Source organism: Lontra canadensis, unplaced genomic scaffold (assembly GCF_010015895.1).
Source record: "Lontra canadensis isolate GAN:19392208 unplaced genomic scaffold, GSC_riverotter_1.0 scaffold61, whole genome shotgun sequence".
Taxonomy (NCBI): Eukaryota; Metazoa; Chordata; class Mammalia; order Carnivora; family Mustelidae; genus Lontra; species Lontra canadensis.
This window is the reverse complement of record NW_022631055.1, coordinates 7,176,112-7,202,134: the sequence shown is the minus strand read 5'-3', so window position 1 is coordinate 7,202,134 and position 26,023 is coordinate 7,176,112. Positions and strand designations below refer to the sequence as shown.

The 26,023-nt window shown below is 35.7% G+C and overlaps 1 protein-coding gene across 1 annotated transcript in view; it reads left to right on the top strand.

Annotated features, from left to right (window-relative positions):
• Positions 1–522: 522 nt before the first annotated feature.
• The window catches only part of GTF2A1L (general transcription factor IIA subunit 1 like), a 56,109-nt gene continuing 30,608 nt past the window's right edge, over positions 523–26,023 (top strand). Inside the window, exons 1-6 of the mRNA XM_032877836.1 lie at positions 523–606; positions 3,654–3,755; positions 3,931–4,054; positions 11,796–11,851; positions 13,901–13,985; positions 15,052–15,641. Coding sequence (XP_032733727.1) covers positions 586–606; positions 3,654–3,755; positions 3,931–4,054; positions 11,796–11,851; positions 13,901–13,985; positions 15,052–15,641 — 978 coding nt within the window. The 5' untranslated portion in view covers positions 523–585. The remainder of the gene's footprint in view (positions 607–3,653; positions 3,756–3,930; positions 4,055–11,795; positions 11,852–13,900; positions 13,986–15,051; positions 15,642–26,023) is intronic.

The window sequence follows — 26,023 nt, the reverse complement described above, 5'->3', positions numbered from 1 at the left end:
ATTTCTGGTAGGTAGGTCTGGGGTGGGCTCAATAATTTGTGTTTTTAACAGGTTCCCAGATGATGCTGATTTGCTGTCCTACGCTTTGAGGATCAATCTTAGATGAGTTTTGGCCTTTTTTTTTACTAGAGTTCAGTTGTGCGTGGGGTGTAGGGGGAGGGGTGAAAATTGGTAGAAGGAGAGGGACAGAAGCCGCTAGTCTCCCCACTTTCCTGGCCCAATCCCCTTCCAAGCTGAAGGGGAACTGGAATCTACCACTGCATCACATCTCCCCTATTTTCTGAGTCTTTATTTCACAGACCGAGTAAATAAAGGTGCTTCAGGGGTCAGTTGAACGGTCCACAGCTGTTTAGATCGCAGTTAACCAGCCCATTTTAGCGGGCTTCTTCGCTCACGCACACCGTCCCTCCAAGGAACCCTGCTCAAAGTGGCCCACTAACCTTTCTCTCCTCCCTGCCCCGCCCCCAGAGTCTCTGCGTAGTTGCGCAGACGACGTGGCCGGCGTTCAAAGCGAGCAGCTAGAGGAGTTCAGTGGGGCACCGCGTGCCGCGCAGGCGCTAGGGGAGAGGTGCCGGAGCCGCCATCATGGCCTGTGTCAACCCCGTGGTAAGGAGGACCGGCCTAGCCTGAAGGCCCATGGTCTGTGTGGAGGGAGGGCTGGTCCAGGGATCACGGCAGGCAAGGCCTGTACACACGCTTTCCCCTCCTGGCCCTTCACAGTCTTTCAGAAACCGTCACTCTAAGTGCCCCCCCCCCCCCCCCCGCTGTTCGCCTCCGCTTTGGAGGAAGCCGGTGAGGGCCAGTAGTAGCTCAGCCGGAAGTTGGAATCCGCCCGCTGAAGGAACCGCTGCCTCCTCCTCCCCACCGTTCTCACTGGCACTGAGGCTGTCTGGAAGAGGTGGTTAGAGCTGGAGCTCGCGGTAACCCTCCAGTTTCCTGTCCTGAGAAAATTCCCGAGTTCAGCTGTACCCTTATTCTAATTCTTACTTCCAGTGTGGCCATTGTTGATTCTGAGCTCTATTATTTACCTGAAGTAATAAGTGATGTGGTATTTCTTGTTGCCCAGGCGTATTTTTTGAGTTCTCTCCTACCCCGCATTTCCCCATCCTGAATGCTTAAGTACGCCATTGGAATTAAACACAAACCTTGATCTCCTACCCTTACAGTGAGAATTGACAGGCTAGCCCTTCAGCTCATAACCCTGCTGTCATGAGCACTGGCCCTTTTAGTTTTAATGGCGGAAACCTCGATATCAGCGTCACGTGATGAATTAAGCACGTTATCCCAGATGTTTCATGAAACACTTGGTCCCGAGTCTTAGGAAACATCTACCCTAAAAGAAAGATAACCAACACAAATCTAGACCCAGTTTACTGGAGAGGCTTCCTTTTTTCGTTCTTTTTGTTCCCATTTCATTCAGCGGTCTGAGAAATTTGGGAGAAAACAAGGGCACCTGGAATGGCACTTGTGAAACGCTCTATCAATTTTTAAAGAGCTGAATTAAAGAGAAAAACAAGGATTCACCTTTATTTTCATTTCACCTGAACAAACTTGGTATTTGGTGAAAGGCAGTGTGCTTGTCCCGGTTTGTTATTTTATGGGTTCCATGTACATACATGCAACATAAAAGGGTACTTTTTTAGAGACACATTATTTCATTGTGTATCCATTTTTTGATGCTAATGTATTTTAAGATACGTAAAATACTCAGGCTTGAATATAAGTTTACCATGTGTACCGTTTTATCTGATGGTGAACTCTGCGGAGGGTGTGAGTTTTCTTAAATAGAGAAGAGGTTAAGGTGGATTTCCTGGACTATACATTGTTCTGATTAAGGTATTAGGGAAAGAATATAAAGGCTAACCTTAGTTCCAGAAGAAAAAGGTATGTTCAATACTTATTTTCCTTTTTAAAAATTGTGTTCTAATGGTTTATTTTTGACAGCTGCTCTTATATTCTGAGGGTGGATCTTTTTTTTTTTTTTTTTAAAGATTTTATTTATTTATTTGAGAGAGGAAGCATGAGAGAGGAGAAGGTAGAGGGAGAAGCAGACTCCCCCCTGGAGCTGGGGGACTGATGTGGGACTCAATCCCGGGACTCTGGGATCATGACCTGAGCCAAAGGCAGTTGCTTAACCAACTGAGCCACCCGGGCACCCTCTGAGGGTAGATCTTAAGGAAGTTTTTAACCCTAGAAGTGTTTTCTTCTTGTGGTAAAAGTGATCAAACTAGCTGGGATGAACACCGAAGTATCACTTTAGTATGCCTTTATCGGGGTAAGCTATTTGAGAAGAAGCAACTAATCTAGGGCACTTAATGGATATGCCTGTGAATAATGTGGTACTGATTGGCCTATTTATAAGCTTACCTGGGATCTTTATGGGGATTAATTTTAAACCTAACTATTCTTGATGTGAGCGGGAGTATTTAGAGAGTATTTACTGGGTAGTGTGAAAAAGCAGTCCTAGAATGCTACAATTTTTATTGCCAAATCTTGTGGAAAGGTATAGTTCATTCATGTCTTGGTTAGGTTCTGTTAGGAATCCATTTGGGTGCACTTGTACTTTTCACTTGACAGTGGTTCAGAATATTTTTTTGGACTACAGGTATTTTGGAAGTGGGATAGTCTTTGGTTACTCTCTTGTAAGTGCTTGTCTCAGTCTTACAGCTTGCAGTTTATTCATATATGTGAAAGTAATATAGTGAACTCTAAAAACTCCTTTGTCCGCTTTGAGAAAATAAATTGAAGACAGTAGGTTCGTTTCCACCTGCCTTAAATGAATTTATGCTAAGCGAAATAAATCAGAGAATTATCATATGATCTCACTCATGTGGAATTTAAGAAACAAAACAGGATATAGCAGAAGAGAGGAAAAAAATAAAACAAGATGAAGTCAGAAATGTGACAAATCAGAAGAGACTTTTTTTTTTTTTAAAGATTTTATTTATTTATTTGACAGAGAGAGATCACAAGCAGGCAGAGAGGTATGCAGAGAGAGAGAGGAGGAAGCAGGCTCCCTGCTGAGCAGAGAGCCCGATGAGGGGCTCAATCCCAGGACCTTGAGATCATGACCCGAGCCGAAGGCAGTGGCTTAACCCACTGAGCCACCCAGGCACCCCCTGAAGAGACTCTTAATCACAGGAAACAAAATGAGGGTTGCTGGAAGGGAGGGGTGGGGGATGGGGTAACTTGATGATGGACATTAAGGAGGGCACGTGATGTAATGACCGCTGGGTATTATATAAGACTGATGAATCACTGACCTCTCCCTCTAAAACTAATAATACATTATATGTTAATTAATTGAATTTAAATAAAAAAATAAAAGGGAGAAGGTTAAATTTTGACAAAAACCAAGTGACGTAATTGTAACCTACCATCTTGATTAATTATTATCTCATATTTGATTGTGGTTCTTTAAGTCAGTCTTGTAGATAGCCTGAGACTATGGGTCAAAAGCTAACACAATTTATGGACAGTTAAGACTATACTGGAAGTAGATCGCATTTAGTAAGAATCTTTATGGTGGTTTTTCTTTAAACCATAAGAAAGAATACACTGCATGTATTCTTACTTACTATTAAACGTTTAATTGTTTTAATGTTTAAACTATTTAAACATAGTTTAAAATGTTAACAATTGCTTTTTTGTAGCCTAAACTCTACAGATCAATAATTGAAGATGTAATTGAAGGAGTGCGGGATCTATTCGCTGAAGAAGGTATAGAGGAACAAGTTCTAAAAGACTTGAAGCAGGTTTGTAGACAATGCAAGTTACCCTTTTTGTTCTTTCTTCTTAAAAAACTTATAAATTTTAGTTTTAACCCCTCAATTATAGTTTAATGCTTACCCATTCATTGTGCCATCAGCTGACATTAAAAGTTAAATACCTAAATACCCTAACTTTTTAAAAAAATTTTTTTCTCTGCAGCTCTGGGAAACAAAGATTTTGCAGTCTAAAGCAACGGAAGACTTCTTCAGAAATAGTGCCCATACACCCGTGTTCACCCTTCCATTGCCAAACAGCTTGCACCAAACATTGCAGTCATCAACAGGTTGGATACAGTTAGTAAATTAGTACTAGTTTGGTCTTCAGAACACATTCTCATTGGTGGTGGTTTTATTTTAGGGTAATGTTCTTAAGGTAAGGGGGCTTGGAACTCAAAACCATTACTATTAAATGAACACAATAAACCGTCATCTTGTAATTATGGGTAACAAACTTAGGTTATTCAAGTCAGCTTTTGAAAATACTGAAGTCCACAAAGATGACCAACTGTTACTTCAGAGGAACAAGTTACATCATTTGTGGGCTATTGGGAATACCCACTAGTTATTTCAGAGAATTTGATTGGGTTGTGTCAAGGAGTAACTGAGCCACCATTGCTGGAAAAAGCAGTGGGAAAGATGGGTGGTTGCATGCTTGTGCATTCTTTATCTTTCTCTTGCTTGTTGTATATATTATAAATCTGCTATTGTACTGGAAGCAAAATAGAGAGTTAACATGAATATGGAGATTATTCAGGCTACTTTGCTGTTTTGGGTATTATATATTATGGCTAGAAATTAACCCTATGTACTTTTCTTCATTTCTTGGACTTGAAACCTTTGCTTTTGAGGAAATAATTTTCCATATTACGTGTATCAATTTAAACTGGAAAAAAGTGGCTAAGATAAATGATACTGTTTTATCTTTCTAGCCTTTATTCCTTCTTTTCTGATGCTTAAAATTTTTATACTATCCTAATATATGTGTGTGTGTTGTCTGTATGTCTGCATGCAACACACACACACACACACACACACACACACACACAGGTTTTATTTTGTTTAGTTGAATTAGATTGATGTCTGCCAGAAGCGAGGGTAGATTTTGGATTAGATTTTGGATTGGATTGTCAGTAATGACTAGGTTGTTCATTGCACACGTGGGAAAATTCAAAGGAAAATCACGTGGGACAAGGTGAAGAGAAAATAGTAAGGAGGCTAGTATCTTGTTTATTATAAAATAAGAGAATTTAAGCATGGCAGCAATTATAACTTAAAAATGAAATAAGTTAACAATGAATATTGAATTCCCAGATGTAACTTTTATCTAATGTTATGCTTCTAAAGTATAACTTTACTCTGTTAGCCACAGCAGTTTTAATTACTAAGTTGACACTTTGAAACATTTTACTTCAGTTTCTATAGTTTTGATTATGCTTTTGTTTTTAACTTTTTTATTAGGTCATCCGTTTTCTCTATTTAAATAACATTATTTTCTTTATTGAAGAACTTTAAAGATTTTCTTTCTTTCTTTCTTTCTTTTTTTTTAACCTAGGAGTGACTTGGAGGATGGCCAGTGTGGAGGAATGAAAGATTAGACTTTTTTTATCAAAAGCAGTTAACACTTTTCAGGTTCTTTGTCATTCAAAATTGCAATACTTGTTTTTGCCGCAAGATGGTAATATTAGCAGTGATTTAATCACAAAATAGTCTTGCAACTAATATGTCTAGCTGGCTTTCATTCTGCACTGTATTCCTATTCTCTTTCTTGGACGTTAGAATAATAGAAATAATTACATTTAAACAAGACAGTTTTTATTCTTTTCTACATCATTTATAATGAAAAGACTTAGGAGGAAGTACATGTCCTTTAAAAATGCATTACAAGCCTTGTTTTTATCCCTCTTCATTTCTAGGTTCCCTAGAATAAGATTCTTGAAGTAAATAGCCTCATAAAATTTAAGTACTTCTTAATTATATCTTCTCATTGTAGGCTTTTAAAAGCCTGATTAAAATAATCTAAACTAACTTCTGCAACCTTTTTATCCCTGATAACAAGTTCGAATTAAATATACAATGGAGTAAATCATTTGCCTTTGTTCCATCTTTAAAGCTTTTTGCTCTATCATATTTTCTTTGACTCTATTGTCCATTTGCTTAATAATTTCCTGTATTTTCAGTTGTCAACTTTTTTTGGTCTCAGGACCCCTTTACACTCCTAAAAATGGAGGACCTTGAAGAGCTTTCTTTATGTGGGTTGTTAAGTATCTATTTACCATATAAAAGCTTAAAACTGAGAAACTTAAAGTTTTATAAATTCCAAAAATTGATAATATGTTAACATAATTACATATATTTGTTAAAAGTAACTTTTCCAGAACAAAAAGTATTTAATGAGAGGAGTGGCGTTGTTTTACTTTTCTGAAAATCTCTTCAAATGTCTGGCTTAATATAAAGTAGCTGGATTCTCATATCTATTTCTAAATTCAGTCTGTTGTGATACATAGTTTTGGCTAAAGTATATGAAGAAAATCTAGCCTTCCACAGATGTATAATTGGAAAAAGAGTGTTTTTATAGCAATTTCAGGTAACTTGATACTACACTAAAACTCAACAAGTGTTAGTTTCTGAGAGTTTAGCTACAAGGTGGAATCTGAAACTTTATCAGTGGACTTTGTAATGTTAAAAGATCACTGGTGTGTCTTGCACTTTGAATGACTCCTTAACCTGTGTGTGGTTTTGTAACATAAGTTAGTTACTTGGAAAATACTGTTTGAGTTATGCACTTGACAAATTATTCATTATACAAGATTAAAAAATACTGTTAATATCACCACACATTTCTTCAGAAAAATTGGAAAGCTATCAAGCTCACTGTGGTGGATATAAAATTTACAAAATTTAGATTTTTGGTTGAAAGCTTGAATTTTACCATTGCCAAACAAATACTGTCAGTTTGTTTTCCTTGAAGTGACGGGCACATTTGGTTCATTTAAAAAAAAAATGACTGCCAAATATCTGTCTGAATAACCATAGTTTGTGTCACTTATTCTCTCAAGTAAAAATGTTTCTTAAAAAGGAGAGGCTAGATCAGCTTTCACCTTAAATAATAGCACCAGTCATTTTCCATGTACTTCCTTGTGTATCTGTATGCTGCAGAAATGCTTTGTGTTCTTCCCATTTAATCCACAGAATATTAAAAGAAAGTATCCTCAAGGGTTGAAATTTTATAAAAATAGTTCTTTATGGTTACATTTAGGAACTTCTTTAGTGAAACTGTTTTATTGTTGCTGTTGTTTATCTTTTTTACTGTGAGTGGGTGGTGATGGAGAACAAATAAAGGGGCCACTAGCAGGTTTGGTAATACTGCTTTAATTCATGCTAAGATGCCCTCTTTCTCTCTCTCTCTTTCCCTTTCCTTCTCTCTCTCTCTTTCCCTTTCCTTCCCTCCCTCCCCCTCTCCCTTCCTTCCGTCTTTTTTTTTTTTTTTTTTAATAAAGTAGGCTCTGCACCCACCCAGCATGCAGCCCATTGGAGGGCTTGAACTAATGACTTTGAGATCAGGACCTGAGCTGAGATCAGGACCTGAGCTGAGATCAGGAGTCAGATGCTAAGGGCCCCTGGGTGGATCAGTTGGTTGAGCCTCCAACTCTTGGCTTTGGCTCAGGTCATGATCTTGGGGTCCTGGGATGGAGCCCTGTGTCGGGCTGTGTGCTCAGTGGCCAGTCTGCTTGAGATTGTCTCTCTCCCTCTTCCCCTTCCCCAGCTCGTGTGCATGCAGTTTCTCTCTAAAAATAAAATCTTTTAAAAAAGAAGTTGGAGACTTAACCAAATGAGCCACCGAGGCACCCCAAAGTGCCTTTACTTTTACTCATCATTGCTCTGCACTGTAAGTGCAAATGTCAAAAAAGGAAAAAAAAAAAAAGTGAGAAATGAAAAAAAAAGATTTTTATTGTCTTGGTATTATAAAAAATAGTCTGACCTTGTGAACACCCTGAAAGGGTCTCATGGACCCCTGGGGGTTTGCAAAGTACAATTTAAGAACTGCTATTCTATCATTGGGGTAATTATATATGGTTTGTAATCCACTTTTTAAAAAAGACAATGTTTTTAGAACTTTATATTCACAACAAATTTAAGAGAAGGTACAGAGACTTCTCCTATACCTCGTGTCCCCAATCATGCATCATCTCTTCAGTTATTAACATCCCCCACCAGAGGGTTTCATTTGTTAACAATTGATGAACCTACATTGACCTATCATAAACACCCAAAGTCCATAGGTCACATTATTGCTCTTGGTGTTGCATGTACCATGTGTTTATTCAAATTTATAATGACATGTATCCATCATTACGGTGTCTTACAGAGTATTTTTATTGTCCTAGAAATCCTCTGTGCTCCTCCTATTCATCCTTTCCTACCATACCAACTCAAGGCAACCATTGATATTTTTATCATCTCCATTGTTTTACCTTTTTCAGAATGTCCTATAGTTGGAATCAATCATGTAGTATCTAGCCTTTTCAGATTGGCTTATTTTACTTAGTAATATGGTATTAGGATTCCCTCATATCTTTTTGTGGCTTGCTAACTCATTTCTTTTCAACACTGAATGATATTCCATTGTCTGGATGTGCCAGTTTATTTAATTGTTCACCTGTAAAGCACATCTTGGATGCTGCCAAGTTTTGGCAATTAGGAATAAAGCTGCTGTGTGGAGGTTTATGTGTGGATGTAAGTTTTTAACTTCTTTGGGTAAATACCAAGGAGAGTGACTACTGGGTTGTATGCTTAGTTTTGTAAGGAACCACCAAATTTTCTTTCAAAGTGACTGTGCCATTTTACATTCCCACCAGCAGTGAGTGAGGGTTCCTGTTGTTCCACATCCTTGCCAACATTGGGTGTTATCAGTGTTGTGGATTTTGTCCATTTTTAATTTAATGTAGTGGTATCTCATTGTTTTAATTTGCATTTTCTTGATGACTTACGATATGGAGCATCTTAAATGCTTATTTGCCATCTATATCTTCTTTGGCAAAGTGTCTCTTAAGGTCTTTGGCCCATTATTGGGTTGTTATGGTTGAGTTTTAAGAGTTCTTTGGTTATTTTGGATAATAGCCCATTATCATATATGTCTTTCACAATATTTTTCCAACCAATGTCTTTTCATATCATCTTGATTTTTTTTTTTAAAGGAGTTTTAAGTTTTTATAAAACCTGGCTTATCAATTATTTCTTTCATGCGTTGTGCCTTTGGTGTTGAATCTAAAAAGTCATTGCCATACTCCTGGTCATCTAGATTTTCTTCTATCTTCTAGGAATTTTGTAGTTTTGCATTTTACATTTAGTTCTGATCTATTTTTAGTCATTTTTTTTGGAAGGGTATAAAGTATGTGTCTAGTTTCATGTTTTTTTGCATTGGATAGCCAGTTCAGACATTTGTTGAAGAGACTATCTTTGTGCCATTGTATTGCCTTGGCTTTTGTGTTAAAGATCAAGTGACTATGTTATGTGGGTCAGTTTCTTGGCTCTCTGTTCTGTTCATTGATGTGTTTGTCTATTCTTTGACCAGGCAACACTACCTTGATTACTGCAGCTTTCTAGTAAGTCTTGAAGTGGGGCAGTGTCAGTTCTCCAACTTTTTCTCCATGAATATTGCATTGGCTCTTCTGGGTCTTTTGCCTACAGTTCACTTGTGAGAAAGAAATGGGATTGCATTAATAATAACCTCAGAATAATAGGTGTAAACTAGGACGGTCCTGGGTTAACTGAGACGTGGGATTCACTTTGTCCATGATTGCCCTATTTCTAGAGCAATTCAAATCTGTGCTATTTGGTCTTCATGTCACATAGTTTTTTTGATGAAACTATCATTGTATGAGCAAGAAAGGGAAGAATAGGAATTTTGAGAAGTTTGTGATGGCTTTCATCTTTGAGTGTTCAGACTCCTTCAGGTACAAACTACATGTCCAACTGTTGCTGAATTTAGATCTGGTGAAAATTTCAACAGTGCTGTTGGTTCTTGATGTGATTTGAGGTAGAATATTCAGTTTGGTTATCAGAGATGTGTATATGCTAATGAGTAGTCAAAAAGAATATTGACCAGTCTTTGCACCTCTTGAGTCCCGTGACTTGGATATTAAGATTTGGAATGGTTTAAAGCAGGACCAAGAATTGTGAAGTTATTAAATGCCTTAATGTATCAAAGACTTCTTGGTGTGTAAGAAAGAAATACTCTTGTAGATGTCACAATGTAGCATCTTTTCTTAATTTACACTTCTTAAATTACATTTGTGGGATTGAATTCTTTCTATATTGTAAAGCCTATTGTTTGTGAAATTTAATATTTCTAGAATATATACATGAAGACCAAAATTCTAACACTTTTTAGTTTAAGTAAAGACACATACTCAGTTAAAACTTAATTGGGTATTGAAACCATCTTGGATATTTTAAAAAGCATGTTTCAGGCACATGTAATGGTATATATAATTTGTGGAAGTATGTAAATGGTGCATTTAGTATCAAAATTAACTAGGAGCTGCATGAAACTTCACTATAAAACTGTTCAATGCTTTTATTCTGATGACTATAAAGGAACTCTTAAACTCTCTTATAGCTCTGTTTGATTTATATAAGATTAGAGAATTATCCTTTAGGATTTATTGCAAGGTATTTAAAAGAGGGGGAATTGTTGCTATTTTTCCTCAAGAAATTCATTTAATTGCTTTAGACAGCGTGTTAACAGATTTTTGTTTCCTCTCAGGCAATGGCTTCAGCTGTACCAGTTTAAGCTTCGCTCACTTCAGCTAATTAAGACTAATACCCTTGTGTTCCTGCCACACCAATTCTTTCTACTTTAGCCTTTCTAAAAGAATGCCTGTTAATAAGCAAAGCCATAGATGAACGGAGGATAAAAATAATTTTCTGCTTCATTAATCATCAATCTCTGTAGCTTCACTTCTGTTATTCTAATGTGGGAAGAATGGTTAGTTAAAAAAAAATATTTGCTCTTCTGAGTGACTTGCTGTTTATAATGGAGTCATTCTAGTGTCAGAAGCAAATCTTAGGGACAATTTAATGTGGTCTGTGAAAAAACACCATAATAAACATTACATTTAATATATATGTGCTCCATAAACATGCTGAAACATTCTCTTTTATATTAAAAGGCGAAATGATATTGTAACAGTCATGTTCAGCTAGGTAAAATCAACCTTGAGGTAAAGTTTAAGGTTATGTTGATCTCCTGAGGTCTTTCTACTATAGTTACTATTTGTTTTTTACACTTATTTTTTAATGCTTCCATTTCCAACCATTAGGCAAATGTTTTAGTTATATTAAAAACAAAGAGATAGCATAGGAAATTGGTAGATAATAAAGAAAAGATATGTGAGATTGCAACTTTAATGCAGGTTGAGGTGGTCTTCCCCTAGGAATTTGTTCTATTTTTCTTAGTAGTCATACTTGTTTCATGTAAAGACTTGTGGAGACGTGTTATTCATTAATTCCTAAAACTATGTAGTTGTGCTGGCTAAAGTATTATAAATAACTTTTCCTGAAATGAAGGAATGGGAAATTCTTTTGAGCCTATAAAATTTAGAATGGTTTATGTTGGGTTACATTTTTTTTGCTCAATAATATAGTCTTTTGGAAATGTGCTACTTGAATAAATACTACCTTTTCTCCTCTGTGAGAAGTTGTAATGGAGATTTAGTGCTAAATTGACTTAATAAAAATAACCTAGGTATTTTCTTGTGGATTTCTATACTATGGTATACTTGATAACAAATAATTTCTTTTGGTACTTAAAACAGGTTAGTTATAAAGTCTTTATCTGAAGTTTTTTGGGAAAAAATATAGTTAAATTCGTTTACCTCACTTGCAATTAGGAAGTTTAGAACTCACCATGGTCAGACATGCTAGTGATGGAAAACATTTTTTTTAAAACAAGCTATACTTAGCAGTTTTATTAAACTGGTAAATTGTAACAAATGTATAATATTTATTTTGTTTTCTATATAGCATCATTAGTTATTCCTGCTGGTAGACCTCTTCCCAGTTTTACTACAGCAGAACTGGTATGTAGCCTGTTTAGGATATTTTTTTCTTTTTAAGATTTTATTTATTTATTTGACAGAGATCACAAGTAGGCAGAGAGGCAGGCAGAGAGAGGGAAGCATACTCTCCGCTGAGCAGAGAGCCCGATGAGGCTTGATCCCAGGACCCTGAGATCATGACCTGAACCGAAGGCAGAGGTTAACCCACTGAGCTACCCAGGCACCCTTAGGATATATTTTTAAAGATATGCCTCACTTTTAGTGAATGGTAGCAGGAGGCTAGGCATAGGTATAATTCATAATCCCCCATTTGAATGAGAAAAGATGTAGTAAGGGATGGGGAGATAGGAATAACTTCTAAAATGTACATGTTGCAAAAACTGAGGAGTTTTAGAATTGACATATTCTTTACCAACTTTTCCTGTCTTCCAGAGCAGTTATTAGCATCTGCCAGTAGTATATATAAATACTGTTGTTAGTATCTATAAGGTCAGGAAATTTCTGAAGTTAAATTCTATGGAGTTTTAATACACAGTATAATGTTATATACTAGGTAGATCCTAAATAAATGATGTTGATACGTTCTGATTTTTTTTTTTTTTTTTTGGCAAGTTGAGCTACATAATAGTTCTTCTTTTTATTTAAGTAAAGTATTTTGGTCATTTTTTGTCTTTGTGTGGTAGAGATTTAGAGGATAGGTGTCCCCCCACCCCTGAAGATTTGGAGCAGAAAATAAATTACAACTTGTATTTAGAAAATTGAGTAGTTTTCAGGTGGGGAAATAATAGCACTTTTTCTCTTTTACCTTTCTTCAGTGGTATATAATCCACTGTTTTTCACCTTTCAGCCCACTTTCTGAGCCAAAAGGGTTGGTAGGCTGTTAATTTCCATTTCTTTATTAAATATAAAATCATACCCCTTACCAAGAGTTTTGGGAAGAATGGTGCTGTTTTTGATAGGAAACCAATGAAAAATATATCTACCTTTGAAATTCTTGAGACTACTTTTTCTCCTGGTTAAAGAAATAATACACTAATAGTAAAATCAAGTTTATAAAATAAAAAGCAAAAGAGCCCTGCAGTATTGTACCTCAAAGATAACTGTTTTAACTGATGTATATCCATCTAGCATTCTTTCATGAAAGTTACCTTAATTTTCAAGGTAAAAGTAGGCACATCTCTGTGCCTTGTTCTGTGTTTTTACTTAGTAATATAGATGGATCCTTTTCCCTGCCAGTTAAATATTGACTAACCTTAGTTGATGTATCATTTTCATTAACTGATATTTTATTAATGGACATTTATTTTTAGTTTTTTTTCTAATATAATTGATAATACTTGTAGATAAGTTTTTGTGTATTGGTATGATAGCAGGTAGTGAGGATAAATTCTTAGAGGTGGAATTTCTGGGTCAAAGATTATGCATGTTTTCAATATGGTTATATATTGTGAAATTGCTCTCCAAAAAGTTAGTACATGCATACTCATACAAGCAGTGGTCTGAGAAAACTGTTTTATTTTTTTTTAAATCACATCCTTACCAATATTGGATGTTTTTAATCAATCTTATAAGTTTTTGTATGTCTGGTAGGCAAAAACTTTTTTGTCTTTTGACTTAGCATTTAAAAAAAATGGAAAACCCTGAGGTTTATTCATTCTAAAATAAAAAGTGTACACTGTAGTATTAACTAATTTAAAGTACCATTAGTGATCAACCTATGGACTAGATGGCTCTTACAAACAGCTGTGTTTCTTGTATCTGACAATTTGAGGATCAGGGACTCATGCAAAGTTATGTAGTGGGGAAGTTTTAGGAATTAGTGTTCATACCATTTACTAAGACTTTACTGGCTTCATTGCGAATAGCCATAGAATAGAATTCTTTTTATCTTTAAATGATCTAAATCAAATATTGAAAAGCTGTTTTGTTCAAAGAACTTAGCCTCAATGTTAAATGTCCAACCATTGTCCTGTTGTCTGAATCAGACTTTTTTTTAATCCCTGTGAGATCAGGAAAAAAGATAAAAGGAAAGCCTTTTTCTAACTTTCTAATTAAATTTCTCATATCTAGGGCACCTCAAACTGTAGTGCAAGTTTCAATTTTCCTGGTTATCCTATTCATGTACCAGCAGGTGTGACACTACAGACTGCATCTGGTAAGGGTATAGTCCCCATTAAATTTTGTTTTGTTTTGTTTTGTTTTTTGTTTTGTCACTGGTACTGACTGCTGGATGTTAATTTTTGTGATTTTTTTAATAAACTGTATACTAGAAGTTACAGGAACTTTTTAAAATATAACTTATTTTAAGAACAATAATAAGTGGTGGTTATTCCTGTTGTGGAGGCAACCTACCATAAAAGACACTGTACGAGATTTGTCCTGTAACTTATTCCCGTTTCTTTTTCCCAGCATTATAGAAGTTGCTTTATATGTTTCTTTAATTCAAATCAATTACCTAAATTCTGACAAATGCAAAGGAGCACATCTGTGTCCCTGCTAGCTCTAATCAAGAAAAACTAAAGATGACATTGATCAACCTTTGCCGCCTTTGGTACTGGAGATCATGTAGGAGAATATCCAAAAAGTTTGGAGAGTAACCAAACTTTGCTTTTTCAGAGTACTATGTCTTGATTTGAGAGAGAATCCTACCTATTCTTTAGGTTTTTGCAAAGTTTAAAGCACCTAACTCTGTGCTCAAAAGAATAAATTTCTTCCTCTTCCTTTTTAGCATTATTTTAAAGGAAAAAAGGGAGGAGGGGATTTGATAGCTTTTGAAATTACTTAACTCTTTTTGGATAGTATTACCTTATAGTAGTTACATGGTATCTTACATGAAATACATTCTCCATTATTATGTTTGTTAAAATCCCAGTTTGGGTTGGTAACATAGTAATTTATCAAACAATGGGATAGGTCCATGAAGTAAATATCAGTGGGTCTGTATGTATCTCAAAGTGTGCCATATAAGCAAGAAGTAAAAAAGGCTAGAGTTCAAGTGAGATGGCTTTAATTGTTAAAAGTAGAGTAATACATATTTATTGTAGAAAACACAATCTGAAGAATAAAATAAAAACTCCGAGAAAACTATTAACTTACTGATGTGTTTTTGGACAGCCTGTTGTGCCTGAGGGTTGGTTGGTTTCTTTCTTTCTTCTTTTTTTTGATTTTTAGAGGAAATTAGGTTTCTATCATACTTACGGTACTATTTTCTCCTTTTTGAGGTCACCTTTATAAAGTCAATGTACCAGTTATGGTGACACAGACTTCTGGAAGAGCAAGTATTCTACATCCAATTCAGCAAGTATTTCAGCAGCTTGGGCAGCCTTCAATAATCCAGACCAGCGTTCCATGCCTGAACCCATGTTCTCTCCACGTGACTGCTGAAAAATCACAGAGAATAGAAACTGTGCTCCAGCAACCCACAGTTCTTCATTCTGGGTTGGTGGATAGGAAACATTTGCAAAATGCAGCCAGTGATACACTTGCACTTCCTGGAAATGAGCGTGAAATCATGTCTGAAGCTTTGTTGAGTCAGCCAGAAAGCCTGACTCAGTATATCCATCTTCCAGGTGTTTTGTTTCCTCCACAGGTCTCTCAGATAGATGAACACGGGGAGCCAGTGCTTGGTGTTTCAGGCGGCATGACTCAAAATCTGAATGGTGTGCCCCTCTCCACTGGCCGAAAGGGGGCCCAGCACCAACACATGTCTGATATTCAGCTTCATGTTCTTAAAAATAGGATGTTTGGATGTGATTCTGTAAAGCAGCCAAGAAATACAGAGGAGCCCAGCAGCCTACCTGTCTCAGAGAAGGTAGTTCTCTGTTGAAGTGAATGGTATTAGGGGAGAGAGAGTGGCCGGTGATTTGACATTCTGAGGGTTTTTTTAAAGCTGTAAGGTACTCAGAAGTATAAGTGTTCTGTTTTTTCCTTTAGAAGATTATTACTGCTTTTAATATAGTAATCCGTTCTTATAAATGCCCAGCATTTCAGACTTTTAATTTCAGTTAATAAATTAGAATAGTCTTCGAAGAAAATGGATTTGTTTTAAAGTAATCCATATTACCTCTACCTTACATTGTGAGAATGTTCATTTGCGTATAAATTTAAAAGACTCAGAAATCAATCCTAATAATTAACTGAAAATAAATGAATATTTTGAGGTAATTCTTAATATACAAAAGAGGTCCAAAATTTTTTTTTTTTTTTTAAGAAGCTCTACCAAATTTTCCTGAACTCCATCAGAAACTTTTCCCTTATCTTACGACTACTTTATTTCTCCCTGTTTGCTGAAATATGAGTTAATGTCTTTTGGAATTCAAACTACTAAAAAATAGCTCCTAATTAACTTTGCACATTGAGAAAAGGTTCAAATTATTAATTTCCAAGGAATTCATGGTGAAGGCAGACAGATTCATGGAGAATTTTGGATGGTAAAATTAAAAAAGAATCTTGCATTCTTTTTACAAATGTGAAATATGTCTTATGGCTAACTCTATAAGGTTTAGTCACATAAGACAATTAATTAAAGGTCTGTGTGTCTAACTAATGGTTTAGTGGCCCCCTAGAACTGCTGTACAAACCTGTAGCAGTGGATAGTAAAGTGTTACTTTAACATTTTCCTAGATGGAAGGGAAAGTTACAGTGTACAGTGAAGGGTAATGAATGAAGAAAATGATTGTAAAACTGTTGGACCCATTTTAGAAAGTTTCTGTTGTTTGATGAAGCCTGTTCAGAATCTTGTAGCAAGTTGAGGTTTGGTATAGAGTATAAAGATTAAAATGTTTTTTGAGTATTATTTCATTATATTTTCCACATAATACATAAAATTTAAGAAATGTAGGCTAAACTCATAATTAGGAAACATTTGTTTTTGAGGTAAAAACAATACCTGTGAATTTAAAATAAGTGTTTTAATTACTTAAGACTTTTGGAGGCATTTTTATCCCAGACTCTGTATGAACTTTGCAGAGTTTTGGTATGAGGATTCAAGGACTTACTCTGTAACTTATGAGATGTCACCTTGTACTTTGTTCTGAAATGGCAAACTAGATTAGTTAAGGGAGATTAATCAAGAATTGTTTAGGGGATAGTGGTCGAGAACTTAGGTTGAAGCCACAATAGGTTCAAATTCCAGATTCACCGTTTACAAACAAGCTATGTAATGTTACTCTCTGAAATTCAGTTATAGTCTGTAGACTGGGCATGAGACCAACCTCATAATTTTAAAAATTATCAGAGATGATTTGTATACAGCTTGTAATAGCTTCTGGGACCACAGTAAGCTTTGGGTTAGTATGGGCATGTGATAAATTGGGTAACTTTTCATATAACTGTTTGGTTAGTTTTAAAATAGAGCTATATTTAAAACACAAAAATCCAAGTAGCCAAAAGTATTTACTTCATAAGGTTTTTTTTTTTTTTTTTTTTTTGTTAATATGCAGTAGGGTCTTTTCAAATAGTAATCTGGTAAAGTTGATGCTGATAAAATTTTTGCAAGAATTATAAATAGGTTTTCTTTCTTTCTTTTTTTTTAAAAGTAGCTTTTTAGTGAATCTTACTGCTTAAAGCAAGTTACAATTAAGTATACATGTTTACTTTTCCTGTGTAGACTACCAGAGATCTAGTTTCTATGTAGGTTTAACATTCTTGCTGTTACATAAAATGTATTCCTGACAATTTTAGATGTTTTAAAATGCATATTAGTATGTTGGATTATTCTTAAGTGTGGGGATTTTGTTTTATAGTCTTAGGAGGCTACAGAAAAATAGAAACTTGGGTTTTCATTGAACTCTAAAAAGTAGGAGTAGAAGGAGAGAAAGGGGTATGGTAATGTATCTTCTGTAACTGTTTTTATCTCTTGACTGCACTCCCTATCATTGTCATTGCCCCACCTCCAAATACTGCCATTTCTGCTGCCTCATCTTTTAATTCTTTACCTGTCTGACTGCAACCTGTTACCTTCTTTCTGAGCTCCTTTTATGTCTCTCTTCTATTTCCAAAGGTTCTGCCCTCAGACATTCTCTTTTTACTTGAAGTTTTCTTTGGACAATCTCCTGGATTATTACAGTTTTAACTACCGCCTATTTGTTGATGACTGTGTTTCTAACTGTATTACTCCCTTGAGCTTCATTCTTCTATCTGTTTGCCTTCTAGACAGTGCTACCTGAATGTCACAGCAATTCATTGATCCTCATCAGAGGCATGCATGGTACCACTGTCTAGTTGGTCTCCCATGCTAAGGATTTAACAATTAACTTTTGGCTCTTTTCCCCCCGTATTCTCCTTATATCATGTGCTTTTAAAAAATTATCTTTAAGATTGCTGTAGAGTGTATACAACATACAGTTTATCATTTTAACCATTTTTAGCTATACAGTTTAGTGGCATTAAGTATGTTGATGTTTGTACAATCATCACTACTATCTGTCTCTAGAACTTTTTCATTGTCCCAAACCAAATCTCTGTACCCATTATATAATAATTTCCCATTACCCCCTCCATGTAGCTCCTACTAACTTGTACTTTCTGTCTCTATGAATTTGATGCATCATAACTGGAATCATAAAATATTTATCCTTCTGTGACTGGCTTATTTCACTTAGCAGAAGATTTTCAAGGTTCATCCATGTCATAGTATGTGTCAGAATTTCATTTCTTTTTAAGACTGCATCATGTCATTTGATAACTTTATAACTTCAGTACTAAATATTTTAGGACTCTCTTCCCTCTTTTCCCTCTCTTCTGCTGTTGTCCTCATTGTCTCTCATTTAAGATAATATAATAGTTTCCTAAGTAATTTATTAACCTGTAGTCTGCTTTTTTCACTCCACTCCTCCCAGTCCGAAGAGTTTCTTACTTTTTTTTTAATTTCATGCCTACTGCTTGGGTGGGAGCACCAAACTGATTGATTCTCTATTAACCTTGGTGTATCCATCTTTCTGTTGCTTTTGTTATTCCCTCTGCTTGGTGCCTGAATCTTCTCCTCCCATCCTCCCATCCTCCTCTCTAATTGCTTCTTATGAAGCAATTAATACTTAATACCACTTAATACTTCCTCCAGAAATTTTATTTCAGTGCCTCTCTACTCTCCCCTCATTTTTGGATTGGCTATGTATCTCTTCTGTGTTATCATTGCACCTTAAGCATGTGTGTGTCATAATGTAGTTAAAAGCTGCATTAAAGTGTCCTGTTCGCCTTGAGAGGTACGTTTTATTAATCTTTGTATACATAGCCCCTAAGAATATATATACATTCATGTATACTGGAATATACTGTCTCTAGGTGGGGCTTGAACTCCTGACTCTTGAGATCAAGAGTCACATGCTTTACCACCTGAGCCAGCCAGGCACCTCTAGAATGTAAGCTTTTTAAAAAAATTTTTTAAATTTATTTTTATTTATTTATTTTTTAATAGAATGTAAGCTTTTAAAGAATAAGATCTAGGGGCAACTGGGTGGCTCAGTGGGTTAAGTCTCTGCCTTCAGCTCAGGTCATGATCCTTGGGGTCCTGGGATGGAGCCCTGCATCTGGCTCTCTGCACAGTGGGGACCCTGCTCCACCCCCACCCCCCACCTGTCTCTCTGCCTACTTGTGATCTCTGTCTGTCAAATAAATAAAGAAAAACCCAAAACAAAACACCAAGATCTATGATTAGTTATTTGACTTAGTAGTTCTTAATCCTGGGACATTAGGGAAGCCTGGGTGGCTCAGTCGACTGGGTTTCTATCTTCTGCTCAGGTTGTGATCCTGTAGTCCTGTAATTAACTGAGCCCCTCATTGGGCTCTGTGCTCAGCAGGGAGTCTGCTTCTCCTACTTCCTCTGCCCCTCCCCCCACTTGTGCTCTCTTTCTCTTTCTCTCTCTCAAATAAAATTTTAACAACAACAACAAAAAATTACTGGGGCGTTAAAAAAATGATCAGGTCTACCCCAAGGGATTTAGATTTAATTAGTCTGGAATGAGTTCTGCTCATTAGTGTTAAAGAACTTATCTGAGATGCTTGTAATAATGTAGTTGAGATTAGGAACTATTAACTTAGATCAATGTATGAATGAAATATGGATGGAGTAAGGGGGTAAGAGAATATATAACTTTAATTTTTCTTTCAAATCCATTCTGCTACTCCTCCAAAAATCCTATTAATAGTTAGTTGAACTCAGAATTTAGTTAACTGAGCACGTATATTTTGAGTCACTGTGTGTCCCTCCTAAATATTTCTAAATCAAAGATTTTTAAACTAGATAGGATATTTTTCTTTGTAGGAAAAAAGCCAATTTAACAAAATACTTTTTTGTGTTTGTCAAAATAAGGTATATTTCATGCCAGGTAAGAGTGGAGTGGCAAGGGATGCAATTGTACATGGTCAGGTAATATATAATCATTATTGCCACCCATTATGTTATGGTAAATACCTGGATTAAGTTTCTGTTAGGAATTAAAATGTATGATGCCGTTATGATTATAGGCAATTCAGTTTTACATAATGTAGTTTGAAAATGTAAAAAGAATGGGTATTTATTATAGCTTAGGTTTCTCTTCTATTTATCCCCACATATAGGTGTGAAGTTCTGTTAGTCCTTATAGCATTTAGAAAAACACTGTTCTTTAATTAAAAGAAAGCTTAAATTGAAAGGATTGGAAACGATTTGGCCAACAAGGCTTTATCTTGAAGCCTCCTGTGCATTTGTTTATTGTATGACCCAGACACAGAAGCCATATACAATTGAAGAGACCTTGGTGAAGATGAGAATCTTGGAAATTAGGAGCTGCCTTGTTTGAGAACAGAGAAAGAAAATTGAAGCAGTGCCTCTGTCAGATGACATCATCTGCACTAGAATTGTTGACATTTCTTCACATTCAGCTGGAATTCACTGAACAATCAGTAGTGACTTTAACATTCAACAGGATAAAAATGTGAATGCTTCTCAGGGCAGCTAACATTTGATTTTAATCATCATTTGTATGTTGGCACCATCAAAAAAGTTGCTGTTGTGAAACTTTTTATTATTATTTTTTTCTTAGCAAAACTTGGTACTGTCCATCCTCATGGAGCTTCTGAGATGGTTGGCAACAAATGGTTCTGCCACTTCAGGAAAGAGAGCATTGCTCTCTGTTTCAGCACATGGCATACATGAATGTTAAGACACAGCCAATAACTCTAAAAGAAGTCTCATCTGCTGCCATGAAACTCAGATACATTAGAGCAGAAGTATTGAATTATTGCCCTTTCCAAGACATTTGTCAAAAAGTGTGGGCAAAACGTTAAGTTCTTCTTCATTCAGAATTTTTCTTGCTTTTCAAAGGATGATGGTTGAAGTTCTTTTTTTTTTTTTTTTAATATTTTATTTTTTATTTATTTGAGAGAGAGAGAGACAGAGCATGAGCGAGGAGAAGGTCAGAGGGAGAAGCAGACTCCCCGTGGAGCTCGGAGCCTGATGCGGGACTCAATCCCGGGACTCCAGGATCATGACCCGAGCTGAAGGCAGTCGCTTAACCAACTGAGCCACCCAGGCGCCTGATGGTTGAAGTTCTTAATTGATCCTTGGGGAGACATTGATTATTTTTGAGAGAGAACGAAAACCCCCTTGTAAGAATTTGACAGAAGTCCATTGCTGATGTATGTAGTGGATGTTCGGCCATATGAAAGACTTAAATCTTTGTATTCATGATCCTGTGGTAATCAGTTTTGGATTTTGCTGCAAACCTTCTGGCTATTCTGGTCAAATTACCGCCTTAGAAGAGGAGATTGGAGTCAGATAAGCATTAAGAACTTTTCAGTGCTTGGAAGTGCTTCTGAAGTTGAGAATTACAAAACTCTTGTAGTTACTGATACTAAATTTGTATTTGTAATTTTATTCCTCTCCCAAAGTAAACATGACCTTACTGATTTAAGTAAGATAAGATGATGCTACATGAATTTAATCAGAAGAGTCCTGAAATCTTCAATATTCCTTAATAAGCTTAAACTTTTTTTGCAAAGTACTGTGAGAGTTCTGATTAATTTTGCAACAAAACATCTTGTGGGTTGAGGTTTTCAGTACTTGTCACTGAATTTTAAATTTGAAATTTTAAAGATTTTATTTATTTATGAGAAAGCATGTGTGTAAGCATAAGCAGGGAGAGAGGCAGGTGGAGGGAGAAGGAGGCTCCCTGCTGAGTAAGCAACCCAATGCAGAACTGGATTCCAGAGCCCAGGGATCATGACCTGAGCTAAAGGCTCAGGGTGCTTCACTGACTGAGCCACCTAGGTGTCCCTACTTGTCACTATTAAAACCAAGAGCAAATTCCAACATGTGATTTAGGCCTAGGACCAACCTAATCATAATTTACTTAAACCAGATTTATTGAGGTGGAATTTATATATGATAAAGTTAATACTTCTGTAGGTACACAGTTTTTTGTTGTTGTTGTTGTTTTGGGTACACAGTTTTTATGTGTACAGTGTGAATTTTTACAAACAGTTATATAACTAGTACCAAGCCGAGCCACAGAACATTTCTGTTACCCCAAAGGGGTTCCTCATGCCCCTTAGTAGTCAGTATCCTCCCTCTGCCTCCATTCTCTGTCCGTCACTCACTGATCTGTTTTCTTTTGGTTTAAGCTTGCCTTTTCCAGAATGTCAAACAACTGGAACCCTACAACATGTAACTCTAGCATAATATATTTGTGATTCATCCATGTTGTCGCATATATTGGTATTCTGTTGTACCACAGTTTGTGTATTCATTCACCCTGTGGACATGTGGATTCTTTCTAGTTGTTGGCATTTGTGAATAAAGCTCCTAAAAACATTCACGTATAGTTGTTGTTTTTTGGTGTGGACCCAGATTTTCTTTTCTTTTGAGTAAATACGTCGGAATGGGCTTTCTAGGCCATATGATACATGTATGCTTATGAGAAACCAACATACATTACCAAAGTGATCATATTTCCACCAGCAATGTATGGTAGAATTTTTCATTTTTCCTAGCAGCGTATAAGATTTGTAGCTACTTGACATTCTTGCTACTTTAATAGTGTTTTCTGGAGAAGGTTGTGGTTTTGATGAAGTGTACTTATTTTTTCCTTTTGATTTCTGTTTATATATCTTAGCCAAAATTTGCAAAGATCTCATGCATCTAAAAAAATTATAGGTTTTACATTTGGGGCTGTGATCCATGTTGGGTTAATTTTTGTATATAGTGCAAGGTTAGGTTCTTTGTTGTTTGCATGTGAATGTTCATTTGTTTTAGCATCACTTACGGAAAAGACTAGCCTATCTCCATTGAGTTGTCTAAGGTTCATTGAGTGTCTAAAACACTTCACCTTCAATGAAAATCAGTTACCATATGTGTGTTGGTTTATTTCTGGACTTTCATGGTTTCATGAATTCGTGTATCTATCTTTTCAGTCATACCACACTGTCTTAATTGTCTTAATTGTGGTATGACTTTTCAGTCATACCACACTGTCTTAATTCACACAGTCATACCACACTATCAGAGAGTATAAATCTCTCAACTTTGTTCTTTTTCAAAGTTGTTTGGGTTATTCTAATTCTTTTGCATTTCCATATAAATGTGAGATTGAGTTTGTAGATTAAAAAAATGCTAGGACATTGATTTGTGTTGTATCTATAGATCAAGGGGAGAACTGACATCACAATGAAGAGTTTTCCAATTCATAGATAGGACACATTTTCTGTTTAGATCTTTGACTTTTCTCATTAAGTCTTGTAGTTAACATACACAGAATGTATGTGTTATTTTTTATCTAAGTATTTTATGGTTTTGGGTGCAATTATAAATAGTACTAAGAGACCTATAAAGAATATCTTAATTCATATTTTATGCTTCATTTGTATTACTTGTAAAAATATATATGTATTTTTTAAATATATTTTCAAAGGTAGGGTTATCAAGAAAAAAAATTTCCATGGTCCTTTACATACATTGCCACAATAATTTCAAAAGGTTGTGTCAGTTTTCCTGCTACAAGTGCTCTTAATCACTGTATTTTATTACATACTTGACGGTTCATTATCACCATTGCTTTTGTTCTCTTTTTTGTATTGTGGTAAAAATTTATCATTTTAACCATTTTTAACTGCACAGTTAGGTGGCAGTAAGTGCATTCACATTGCTGTGCAACTATTACCTCCATCCATCTTCAGAACATTTTAGCTTTCCCAAATTGAAACTCTATGCCTGTTAAATAACTCTCCATCCTTCCTTCACCCCATCCTGGGCATCCACCATTCTGTTTTCTATCTCTACGAATTTGACTGTTTCAGATAACTCATAGAAGTAGAATCAGATGGTGTTTGTTCTTTTGTATCCCTTGTCAGTATAATGTCTTTAGTGTTTATTCATGTTGAGGCATGTCTCAGAACTTCCTTCTTTTTTAAGGTTAAAAACCACTCTGTGTTAGGTACATACTGTATTTTATTTATTCAGTCATCTGTCCATGGACATTTGGGTTGCTTATACCCTTTGGCAGTTTTGACGAATGCTTTTGTAAATTTGGGTGTACAAATATGTCAGGTCTCTGCTTTCAATTATTTGGGGGATATAGAGCCAAATGTGGAATTGCTGGATCGTATAGTAATTCTGTTTAAAGTTTTTAGGGAACTACTGTACTATTTTCCATAGTAGCTGTACCATTTTATATTCTTACCAGTGTACCAGGATTCTGTTTCTCCACATGCTCACTAGCACTTGTTAGTTCCTGTTGTTTTACTCCTTTGATAATTGCCATCTTAATGGGTGTGAGGTGGTATCTTACTGTGGTTTTGATTTGCATTTCACTAATTACTAGTGACACTGAACATTTTTTAACATACTGGTTATTTATCTTCTTTGGAGAAATGTCTATTCAAGTCCTTTGTATGTTTTTAAATCAAGTTGTTTTTTTGTTATAGGATTTCTTACATATTTTGGATATTAATTCCTTATATATAAGGAGTTTTATATATATATATATATATATATATATAAATATATATATTGCAAACATTTTTTTCCATTTTGTGGGTTGTCTTTTCACTCTGTTGATAATGTCCTTGGATACATAAAGATTTTTAAATTTTGGTGAAGGCCATTTTATCTATCCCTCCCACCTCTTTTTTTTTTTTTTTGCCTGTGCTTTTGGTATCCTCTTTGAGGAATAATTCCAAATCCAACATCATGAAGATTTTCCCCCATGATTTTTTTCTAAGAGTTTTATAGTTTTAGTTCTTTGGTTTAAATCTTTGATCCATTTTGAGATAATTTTTGTATATAGTATAAGGTAAGGGTCCAACTTCTTTCTTTTGCATGTGGATACCCCGTGTTCCCAGTGCCATTTGTTGAAAGGACTGCCCTTTCCTCATTGAATGGGGAATCACGTAAAAATCTTTTGACCATATAATGTGAGGATTTGTTTCTGGGCTCTTTATGCTTTTCCATTGGTTTGTTGTTTGTCTGTATGCCAACACCACACTGTTTCAACTACTCTCTTTTAAGTTTTAATATCAGGATGTTTTAGATTTCCAACTTACATCTTCTTTTTCAAGACTGTTTTGGTTATTCAGGGTCCCTTAAGATTTCATATGAATTTTAAGATGGGTATTCTATTTCTACAAAAGAAATAGCAAGGACACCTGGTTGGCTCAGTTGGTTTAAGCGTCTGCCTTCAGCTCAGGTCATGGTCCTGGGATTGAGTCCCACATTGACTTCCTTGCTCATCGGGGAGCCTGCTTCTTCCTCTGCCTCTGCCTCAGCCCCTGCCCCTGGTTGTGCTCTGTCTCCTCTCTCTCTCTCTCAAATAAATAAAATCTTAAAAAAGAAAGAAATCAGGAGTTGGGTTTTGATAGGGACTGTAGTGAATACATAGATGGCTTTGGGTGGCATTAGAAATATTGACTCTTTAAAAAATTCATGTACACAGAATGTCTTCCCATTTATTTCTTGCTTCTTTAACTTCTTTCAGGAAAGTTTTACAGTTTTCAGTGAGCAAGTCTTTGGACTCCTTGGTTATGTTTACTCCTAAGTATTTTATTCTACTTGATGATAAGTTAAATGAAGTTGTTTTTTGCATTTTTTTTCAGGCTGTTAATTATTCGTGTATAGAAATGCAGCTGACGGTTAGTATGTTAATTCTTGCCTTTTGCAATTTTGCTAAATTCATTCATTGGTTCTAACATTTTTATGTGTGTGGAATCTTCTGGGTTTTATAT